Raw genomic sequence first — 9,676 nt, 5'->3', positions numbered from 1 at the left:
GTCCTATTTTAACTATCCACTCTGTTTTTCGCTTCGAAATCTATTAAAGTACACCAGTGTCGTTTCTTTCGTTCATTTATTTTCCAGACAGACAACTGGTTATCAACGTGTTGTTTGGTTCGTGTTACTTTTCTCAGCGCTGGTCGGGATGAACTAATCACAGTCGTTTGTGATTGCTGTGTAATCATGCTGCAGCTTTGCATTTGTGTGTGGGGGAAACACATTTAAATTATTGCACTTCAAGTACAATAAATACAAATGTGACTGGAGGATTTGGTTTTGAGGGCCTCATACATTGTTCCATGGAAAAATCAACTAAGCACACATAGATCTCTGAGACATCTGTTAAAAAAGAGTGTTTTATCTGAAAAGCTCATGTTCTAAATATTGTGTACACACATATTTTGACTTCCTCTGCAACCCTTCACAATGTCCAACACAGGTGATCTCGCTATGGAAGGCCAGAAACAGGTGCTGGAGAGGCTGCGGGGTGTTTTCCGCTCAGGTGTGACCCTTCCTGTCCACTTCCGTTTGACTCAGCTGGAGGCCATGATGTCTCTGTTTGAAGACAATGAAACCCAGATTTTAGAGGCAATGCATGAAGACCTTGCTAAGGTATGAATATGCACAGGTTGACACACAAGTACTTTTAAAATCAACGCGTAAGTGATGCTTTAATCTCATCTTCCCTGCAGCCCAAGTTTGAGGCAGTGCTTTCAGAGATTGAAATAGTTGTGAATGACCTTTGCCTCACCATCAGCAACCTGCAAACCTGGATGCAGCCCACTTATGTGGGCACAAACCTGGTGAGATGCACACTAATATATAATTATATAAACTTTATTGCACCATTAACACATGCAGCAACTATAATATGAACGAAATGCTCCAACAATATTATTCAACAGAAAACCTTCAAGGGTCCGGTCAATGCAGATGTGAGATTGATCTCCCTAAAAATGCTTTCATTTGTTTCCTCTCCCCATTTCATTTGTATTCCAGGCAACAAAGTTGGATGACTGTTTTGTACGCAGGGAGCCATTAGGTGTTGTTTTGATTATTGGAGCATGGAACTATCCTCTTCAGCTAATTATGTTACCTTTGATTGGTGCAATTGCTGCAGGTACTATCTATATCTTTTTCTGAAATATACCCCTTATATACAGGGGCATCGTGCACCTAGTTTTTATTTTGAAGGGAGCACCAGTGACAGTTCTGGCACTTCTTCCTAAGACTGTGCGTCAAGATAGTCCAGTGGTGTAATTTTATAGTAAACATAGTGGTTGGGTTCGAATCCTGATATAATAAAAATTGTACTATGGCAAAATTGCAACTGAACTTGACTGCCAGTGAGCTCCATGCAATTTAACGTATGGAAAACAGAGGAATTGACTTTGCAATTAAAAACTCGACCCCAAATAAAATTTAAAAAAATTGTTATAATAAAACTTTACTTCAAGTTTTCACTGTAATAATTACTGCAATATCTTCACACCCAATTTTATGGACTACTTTTGAATTCTGAACTAAAGTGAGAACATACATTAATAATGTCTTTACTGTTGCTATCGACTTAGTCTGCTAGGGCAAACTGCACCTTATTTCGATGTTTGGAAACACATTTTGCAAAACACAGATTCTCTAGCATGCTTAATTTTAACAAAGGCTGATATTTAAATGGCTATATGATACATATTATGTGCTAAAACCCTTTGGTTGTGTTCTTGATTTTCTAATATTTTGGACGGATTCCCCCAACCACCCGCACACAAAAACCTAGTGGTTCTGCACAAATTACACTTAAGTAATCATGTGATAAGTAATCATTACTTAAGGCTAAAGGACATATTTGGGCTTCAAAATGGCAAAATTAACCAAAAGGCATCTACTTTGGGAAACTACTAATTTTGTACCTACAATTATCATATAACTTAATTATCAAATATAAAAAAAATTAAAATTTTGCCCTTTGGAAATCCATTGGCTCAAAAATCTGAGGAGGCACATCCGCAATATTTTTAACTCAATCACATCTTTTTAACAGGTAACTGTGCTATTCTGAAGCCATCAGAAATAAGTCGAGCAACCGAAAAGCTTCTTGCTGAACTCATTCCTAAGTACCTGTCCCAGGTAACCCTTGGGAAAGACCCATATGATCTAACTTAACACTTCTTAGTGTCATGGTGCTACTGTGTTCATGGTAAAGTTTGTAATCCTTCTCCTGTAAATGGGTTTGTTTGTGCCATGTGTGTTTTGTCTTGTAGGAGTGTTATGCAGTCATTTGTGGTGGAGCAGAAGAGACCAAGACATTGCTGGAGAATAGATTTGATCATATCTTCTACACAGGTTAGAGTTTGCATTGTTATCAATGACAGATTCAAGAAAAGTTGTCACCTTTCTATATTTGCTTCAGCATCTCGTGTCTTCTCTCCTCCAGGCTCGCAGTCAGTTGCTCGTTGCATCCTGCAGGCCGCAGCGGTGCACCTCACCCCAGTTACTCTGGAGCTGGGCGGAAAGTGCCCCTGTTTGATATATGGCCGGCTAGACATGAAAGCTGCTGCTAAGAGGCTGGTGTGGGCCAAGTTTTTCAATGCAGGGCAGAGTTGTGTGGCTCCAGACTATGTTTTATGCACTGCTGAGACGAGAGACGCGCTGTTACCTTTTATGAAAGAGGCTCTGGAGAGTTTCTACGGATCTGAGCCCCAGCAAAGCCAAGACATGGGCCGTATCGTGACAGACAGGCACTGGGACCGACTGGTTGAGCTGCTAAAAAAGTCTGAGGGAAAGATAGTGATAGGAGGAGAGAGTGACAAAAAGACCAAGTACATCGGTTAGTAAACAAGGTTACATATTCAGTATATACATACTGTATATACTCAAAGTTTGGGGTCAGTAAGATTTTTTTAAATAAATATTTGTTCAGCAAGGACACATTAAATAGATCAAAACAGTAGAGACATTTATAATGTTACAAAATATATATATTTAAAATAAATGCTGTTATCTTAAACTTTCAATTCATCAAATAATCCTGAAAAAAATTTATCATGGTTTCCACAAATATATTAAGCAGCACAACTGTTTTCATGGGTAATAATAAGAAATGTTTCTTGAGCACCAATTAAGCATATAAGAATGATTTCTGAAGGATCATGTGACACTGAATAATTAATAAGTAATGTCTGCTGAAAATTCAGCTTTGCAATCACCAGAATAAATTACATTTTAAAATGTATTACAATAGAAAAGTTATTTTAAATTGCAATAATATTTAACAGTATAATTGCTTTTTACTGTATTTTTGATCAAATAAATCTATCTTAAAAGGTCTTTAAATTGCATTTTAAAATAGAAAACAGTTGTTTCAAATTGTACAATTATAAACATTGTATTCACAGTATCACTTTTTAACGATATCTGTATTTTTGATCAAATAAATGCAGCCTTGATAAGGATAAGATACTTTTTTCAAAACATTTTTAAAAATCTTACCGACCCCACATTTTTGAACAATATAGAAGTTCAGTGCATTGTATCATACTAATATCCTACTCTTACTACTGCTGCAGTATGTAGTATGCATTTTCAGAATACATAGGTTTCTGCATGACCTACTGAATTTCCTAAAATGTGCAGTATATATTTATATTAAAAAAATCTGTAGGCAGCTAAACTGGTATTGCATTCTGAGCTTTTGCTCTTTTGCTTTTTCATGGACTGTCTCAGCCCCCACTGTGGTCGTGGATGTCAAGGAGTCCGATGCTTTAATGCAGGAGGAGATTTTTGGCCCCATCCTCCCTATTCTCACCATCAAGTCTCTCGATGAAGGAATCAATTTCACCAACGAGCGAGAAAAGCCTCTGGCACTCTACGCCTTCTCTGATGAGTCTCAGGTAAGGAAGGAAAAAACTAAAGTCCTTAACACGAGTAAAGTGTGAAGTAAGCGATAAAGCAGTGCATATCTATCTATATTTGTTAAGGTTGTAACTACAGTGCTTGAGAGGACCAGCAGTGGAGGCTTCTGTTCCAATGATGGAATAGTTCACATGAGCCTCTCTGGATTACCCTTCGGAGGAGTTGGTAAGGCTGAATGCATTCCTTTAATGTAACAACTGCCCTGCTGTAAAGGTGAAATCTGATGGGGGGGTTTTTGTATTTGGCCCAGGCGCAAGTGGGATGGGCAACTACCACGGTCGCTGGGGCTTTGAGACGTTCAGTCACAAGCGTGGCTGCATGATGAGGAGCTGGCTGCTGGAGCGCGTCAATGTGCTGCGCTACCCCCCCTATAATGAAAGCAATCTCAGCTGGCTGCGCTGGGCCACCACCGCCAAGAAGAAGGGGTGGGCAGGATGTTCTGTTATGTGAGCACTGAGTCTGACGCTCACATTGAGGATGGCCATTTTTTAGATTTTGTCAATGAAGCAGATTGTAACATGGAACAAAAAAATATGGCTTGGCGTTCACCAAGGTTTGGCAGAGAGTTTGGTCAGAAACACAAACCTCATCTGTGGATTTTCAATTGTGAGGTCTTTCAAAACACCACCAGAGGTCAGCATTGAGAAAAGTTGCTTCTTCTGGATGCTTCTATTGTGAGAGAAAAGAGGCCATTTACTAGGAAAAGAATGAGTTTATTTTACCATTGTTCAAATACACTACTCAACTCTTTATGTGCTAATTCGCATCTGTTATTATCGAACACTAAAGTGAAAAGCATTATTTTACTTAGTAAGGTAATGTAGCATCTTTACTGTTACATATCTTGCTATATAGCTCATTATAGTTTAGAGTTTTCTATTTAGTGAAAATATCAAGTAGCATTTCTAGTTTGAGTTGCATACTTGTCATTTTCATCTTCAAAGTTGAGTACAAAAATAAAGTCTGACAAACATGTTTGCCTTCAAAAAGCATAATGGGGATTTATTTATATTGTAATTGCATTTGTTCATTTTTTGTTTTAAGAAACAGCTGAAAAACATGCAATTTGGTGTGTTTTTTATTTTCTGAGAATTTGGTTTACATACCAACCATGACGTCATTAGAAAATAACACCACATACATCATGATGTTACAGAAATTATTTTGACATACAGTACTGTTAAATACTTTGAGGTTTGTAAGATGTTTTAAAGAAGTATCCTATGCTCTCAGTAAAACAGTAAGATTTAGCAATTTAGCTTTTTCTATTTAAGTTTTTGCTTTTTTTTTTTTACATTTTAAAATATAATTTATTCCATTACTCCAGCTGATTTTCTGCTCAAGAAACATTTCTTAATATTATCAATGTTAAAACAGCTGTGCTGTTTTATATTATTGTAGAAATCATGATACATTTTTTCATGATTCTTTGATGAATAGACAGCTCAAAAGAACAGCATTTATTCGAAACAGACATATTTTGAAACAATGTAAAAGTCTTTACTGACACTTCTGATCAATTTAATGCATACTTGCTGTATAAATGTACATATTTCCTATTTAAAAATTCATACAGACCCAAAAGTTTTGAACTGGGGTGTACCTTTGGTAAAATATTCGGATTTCAAAAGACAGGAAAACAATCCATATTTAACCAATGATTTATTTGAAAATTCATCTATAAAATCTCTTGCTCTAAATCATTTTGACATGGATTATATTAAATGAGGGGCACATTTACAACTCAAAGTATATTGTGTGACATGGCAACACACATCCAAATAATATAGACTTGAAACCCTGTGCTGTAAGCATGTGTTCCCATCTAGATTGTTTACAATGAACCAAATTCTTGCTAAAGATGCCTTTATTTGTACTTCATACAAATATAAGGGCTAGACTGAGTATCTTTACACTTGCATCTGTTAAATCCAGATTCCAGTACTGTCTCAGGACTAGGCTTAGTGATACTCAATAAAAGGTACAAAAGGAAGGTCACAAGGTTCAGATTATGACGTGTGAGCTGGTGACTGTCCCCTCAAACATCTGCCAAAACAGACACTGAACCAGTGATGCAGTAGTTCACTCGCTCCTGCTGGGAGTGTCTCTTTCAGGGCTCAGGCTTGTATGAGGAGGGAGGGCTGCTGCCGGACTGGCCCGGCTCAGAGGCTTGAGGTTGAGGGGAGGTGGTGGAGGCGCTTGCAGGGCTGGTGGGCTCTTTTTGAATGAGTTCTGGCTCATCCTGCCCAGCCTGTGGTGGATGAACCAGGACTTTGTCGATGATCCCGAAATCCTGTGCTTCCATCGGGCTCATGTACCGGTCTCTCTCCATCACGCTCTCTAAGCGAGGACAACAGAACACAGAAACTTGATGATGTCCGGAAGGCACGCAATACGAAGATAATTACCTGATATTTAAAAACAAATGTATTATAATATTAATGAAAGATCTGTAACAGAAAAATTACCTATAGTCTCCAAAGGCTGCCCTGTGTGTTTGCAATAGATGTTGTTGATCTGTCTTTTGAGTTTGAGAATCTCCTCAGCCTGTATGGCAATATCTGTTGCTTGCCCCTGAAATTACAAATATTGGCGTTAAAGTTGTAAAAGCAGTTCCCTATATTTGTCTTCTTTTGTCCCCCATTCTTACCCTTGCTCCTCCGGAGGGCTGGTGCATCATGATCCGGGCATTGGGCAGGGAATGCCTCATGCCTGCGGTTCCTGCGGCCAGAAGCAGACTGCCCATACTGGCGGCCTGACCCACACACCAGGTTGAGATGGGATTTAGGATGTACTGCATAGTGTCATAGATCGCAAGTCCAGCTGTAACCACACCACCTGCAAGAAAGAGAGACCAAGAAAAAAATGAGGATTGCTGGCTTCAAAACATTTCTTTCTGGAATATCAAACTCTTTTCCCTTTTTTATACTAGTTATCCTATATGCCAAAGCAGTTTAAGCCTGTAAAGCCTGACTTCTTTCACAAATCAGTAAAATCTAATTTTCTGAAAAAGGAGTTTATTAAACCTGTAGGCAAAATCCCAAAAAAAAAAATTTTTTTTTTTTGGTGAGTATCATATTTGAAACAACAGGCCTTTCTGGTTCATATAATATGCTATAATGTAATTTGGAGCTCATACTTGAGGAGGAAAGACACTACAACTTCATTTAGAAGCCCAAATTGAACAAAAATATTAAATTTGAAGGTATTTGTATGTTTATATGGCCAGCATGCAAAATCATCTAATGGATTCCCTTACACGTATCAAGCAATCTCATATCAGCAACAGAACATTTCAAACTGGACAGATTTAGACCATGAATTGTAGTAGTATATATTTATTTAATGCCATGTCAGCATCAAAAGCTACTTTCATGGCAAAAACAATTTAAAAAATACAAGTATAACAAATACAATAAAAACCAGCAAACAAACAAAAGTTATATCACACAAGATTTTTTACATTAACGTGATTTAATAATTCTACAACTTTTCCTGGCAAAATTTTACTAAACTCTTTAAGTGAGTTCACTTCATAAAAGAGTTTTCTCTGTGCATTAAAAGCTGGACAGTCCAATAAAATATGTGACCCTGGACCACAAAACCAGTCTTAAGTGTCAATTTTCTCAAATTGAGATGTATACATAATCTGAAAGCTGAATAAATAAGCTTTCCATTGATGTATGGTTTGTTAGGATAGGACAATATTTGGCTGAGATACAACTATTTGAAAATCTGGTATCTGAGGGTGCAAAAAAAATTCTAAATACTGAGAAATTCAAAAATTAAGTTTTGATATATTTACGGTAGGAAATTTACAAAATATCTTCATGGAACATGATCTTTACTTAATAACCTAATGATTTTTGGCATAAAAGAAAAATCAATAATTTTGACCCATACAATGTATTTTTGGCTATTGCTACAAATATACCCGTGCTACTTATGACTGGGTTTGTGCTCCAAGGTCACATATGTTTAACAGAAAGGGGAACCTTGCAAAACATACATTGAGTAGGGTCTTCACCTTTAAGCAAAAATGCATGAGTCAGTCTTGTATGACTTTAGACCATGAACTGCCAGATGAATGAACGTAATGATGATCACAATACAAAGCTGCTACAATCTTTTTGTTTTTGTTCTGTTGATGCAGTTGTGTTTCTCACCAGGACTGTTGATGTACATGTGAATAGGCTTGTTGTTGCTCTCAGACTGGAGAAAGAGCAGCTGAGCGATAACCAGAGAAGCTACAGAGTCATCGATCTAGATGAAGAGAAGGACAGAAAAACAGATAGGGAAGGAAACAACTCAAAAGGGCTTCCTGAAAATCATTTTAGATCATTTTGTGTCCTTCCTTGCATTTTAACTTACTGGACCCATAACACAAATGATTCTCTCTCGAAGCAGCCTTGAGTAGATGTCATATGCTCGCTCTCCTCGGCCCTGAAATAGAAAATAGCTGTCAAGTTCCTGCAACACTAAATAGCTGCATCTTTAACAGGTAAACTATTGAAGTTACCATTACAGGCTCTAAAAGTGACTTCTTGATAATAGTTGACCAGGAATGAAGAAACGTGCTACTGATGTGCTCTTACCGTCTGCTCCACAACTATTGGTATGAGTGGACTTCTCCATGGCGCACTCTGATGAATGGACCGACTGACTTTGAGTGCAGGAACACCACACTGTAGGACTCTCTATAACAACAACAGTTATGATGATGATGATCAGTGGTCAAAAAGACAGTCAGCATTATGTATTCAAGGTCGTTTTAGTGGCGAGCTTGACATAACAGCACTCAACAGAGAACAAATCAGCCTGATGACATTACTTTACGTGTCAGTTGAAAACGAGCAAAACTTAGATAACATTAGCTAAATTAACTTAGATTAATTTAACATAAAGCACTCCTACTAGCAAAAGAATAGCGTGTTTATCATAAATGCCATTGCTGCTACATTACTGAATTGTTTCACATATAGAGACACATATAAATAGATATTTCGGAATGAATATTTAATTTACAAAAGGTATTTTAATACTTACACGTAACAACATGTTTCTGTTAAGCAACCCTCACGCGACCCCTATTGACCCGGATGGGATATTCAGCAGCTTGATAGTGAAGCCAGAGACTCTAATGAAGAAAGAGATAGCGAAGTCGAGTGTAAGTTAGGGTTACTGTGACGTTTGCTGATCCAATACAAGTGTCGTAAAATGAATCACACATGTCGCAAAATTGTAAGTTAAAAAAAATTATCAATTTTGAAAACGCTTGTGCTGTTTTATATTATTAAATTATGATAACATTAGCTAAATTAACTTAGATTAATTTAACATAAAGCACTCCTACTAGCAAAAGAATAGCGTGTTTATCATAAATGCCATTGCTGCTACATTACTGAATTGTTTCACATATAGAGACACATATAAATAGATATTTCGGAATGAATATTTAATTTACAAAAGGTATTTTAATACTTACACGTAACAACATGTTTCTGTTAAGCAACCCTCACGCGACCCCTATTGACCCGGATGGGATATTCAGCAGCTTGATAGTGAAGCCAGAGACTCTAATGAAGAAAGAGATAGCGAAGTCGAGTGTAAGTTAGGGTTAGGGTTACTGTGACGTTTGCTGTTCCAATACAAGTGTCGTAAAATGAATCACACATGTCGCAAAATTGTAAGTTAAAAAAAATTATCAATTTTGAAAACGCTTGTGCTGTTTTATATTATTGTAGAAATTATGATACTTTTT

The 9,676-nt window shown here is 37.2% G+C and overlaps 2 protein-coding genes across 4 annotated transcripts in view; one reads left to right on the top strand and one right to left on the bottom strand.

Annotated features, from left to right (window-relative positions):
• The window catches only part of aldh3b1 (aldehyde dehydrogenase 3 family, member B1), an 8,877-nt gene extending 3,985 nt beyond the window's left edge, over positions 1-4,892 (top strand). For both annotated transcript variants that reach the window (XM_016533354.1, XM_016533353.1), the window contains exons 2-10: positions 443-615; positions 696-806; positions 1,003-1,123; positions 2,045-2,130; positions 2,265-2,346; positions 2,438-2,830; positions 3,727-3,893; positions 3,981-4,080; positions 4,166-4,892. In XM_016533354.1, coding sequence (XP_016388840.1) covers positions 454-615; positions 696-806; positions 1,003-1,123; positions 2,045-2,130; positions 2,265-2,346; positions 2,438-2,830; positions 3,727-3,893; positions 3,981-4,080; positions 4,166-4,365 — 1,422 coding nt within the window. In that variant the 5' untranslated portion in view covers positions 443-453 and the 3' untranslated portion in view covers positions 4,366-4,892. The remainder of the gene's footprint in view (positions 1-442; positions 616-695; positions 807-1,002; positions 1,124-2,044; positions 2,131-2,264; positions 2,347-2,437; positions 2,831-3,726; positions 3,894-3,980; positions 4,081-4,165) is intronic.
• Positions 4,893-5,443: 551 nt separating this feature from the next.
• LOC107724426 (ATP-dependent Clp protease proteolytic subunit, mitochondrial-like) lies at positions 5,444-9,467 on the bottom strand. 2 transcript variants are annotated; one of them, XM_016533352.1, is made up of 7 exons: positions 9,401-9,467; positions 8,511-8,612; positions 8,287-8,358; positions 8,082-8,178; positions 6,566-6,753; positions 6,384-6,489; positions 5,444-6,255 (listed from the first exon to the last, which is right to left on the bottom strand). In XM_016533352.1, exons 1-7 carry the CDS (start codon positions 9,410-9,412, stop codon positions 6,026-6,028), a joined length of 807 nt encoding a protein of 268 aa, XP_016388838.1. In that variant the 5' UTR covers positions 9,413-9,467; the 3' UTR covers positions 5,444-6,025. The 2 variants fall into 2 exon arrangements, with proteins under 2 accessions (XP_016388838.1, XP_016388837.1); XM_016533351.1 differs by lacking the exon at positions 9,401-9,467 and adding an exon at positions 8,962-9,039.
• Positions 9,468-9,676: the final 209 nt, after the last annotated feature.

The sequence above is a fragment of the Sinocyclocheilus rhinocerous genome, unplaced genomic scaffold, assembly GCF_001515625.1.
Source record: "Sinocyclocheilus rhinocerous isolate Xijiao unplaced genomic scaffold, SAMN03320098_v1.1 scaffold485, whole genome shotgun sequence".
NCBI classification, from domain to species: Eukaryota; Metazoa; Chordata; class Actinopteri; order Cypriniformes; family Cyprinidae; genus Sinocyclocheilus; species Sinocyclocheilus rhinocerous.
This window is presented reverse-complemented; position numbering and strand designations above follow the sequence as displayed.

Excerpts from the sequence above, each read along its gene's own strand:
- LOC107724426 (XM_016533352.1), bottom strand. Across the intron at positions 8,359-8,510 it reads CAATAGTTGTGGAGCAGACG|GGCCGAGGAGAGCGAGCATA; the intron begins GTAAGAGCACAT and ends TTTCTATTTCAG. Across the intron at positions 8,179-8,286 it reads TCATTTGTGTTATGGGTCCA|ATCGATGACTCTGTAGCTTC; the intron begins GTAAGTTAAAAT and ends CTCTTCATCTAG.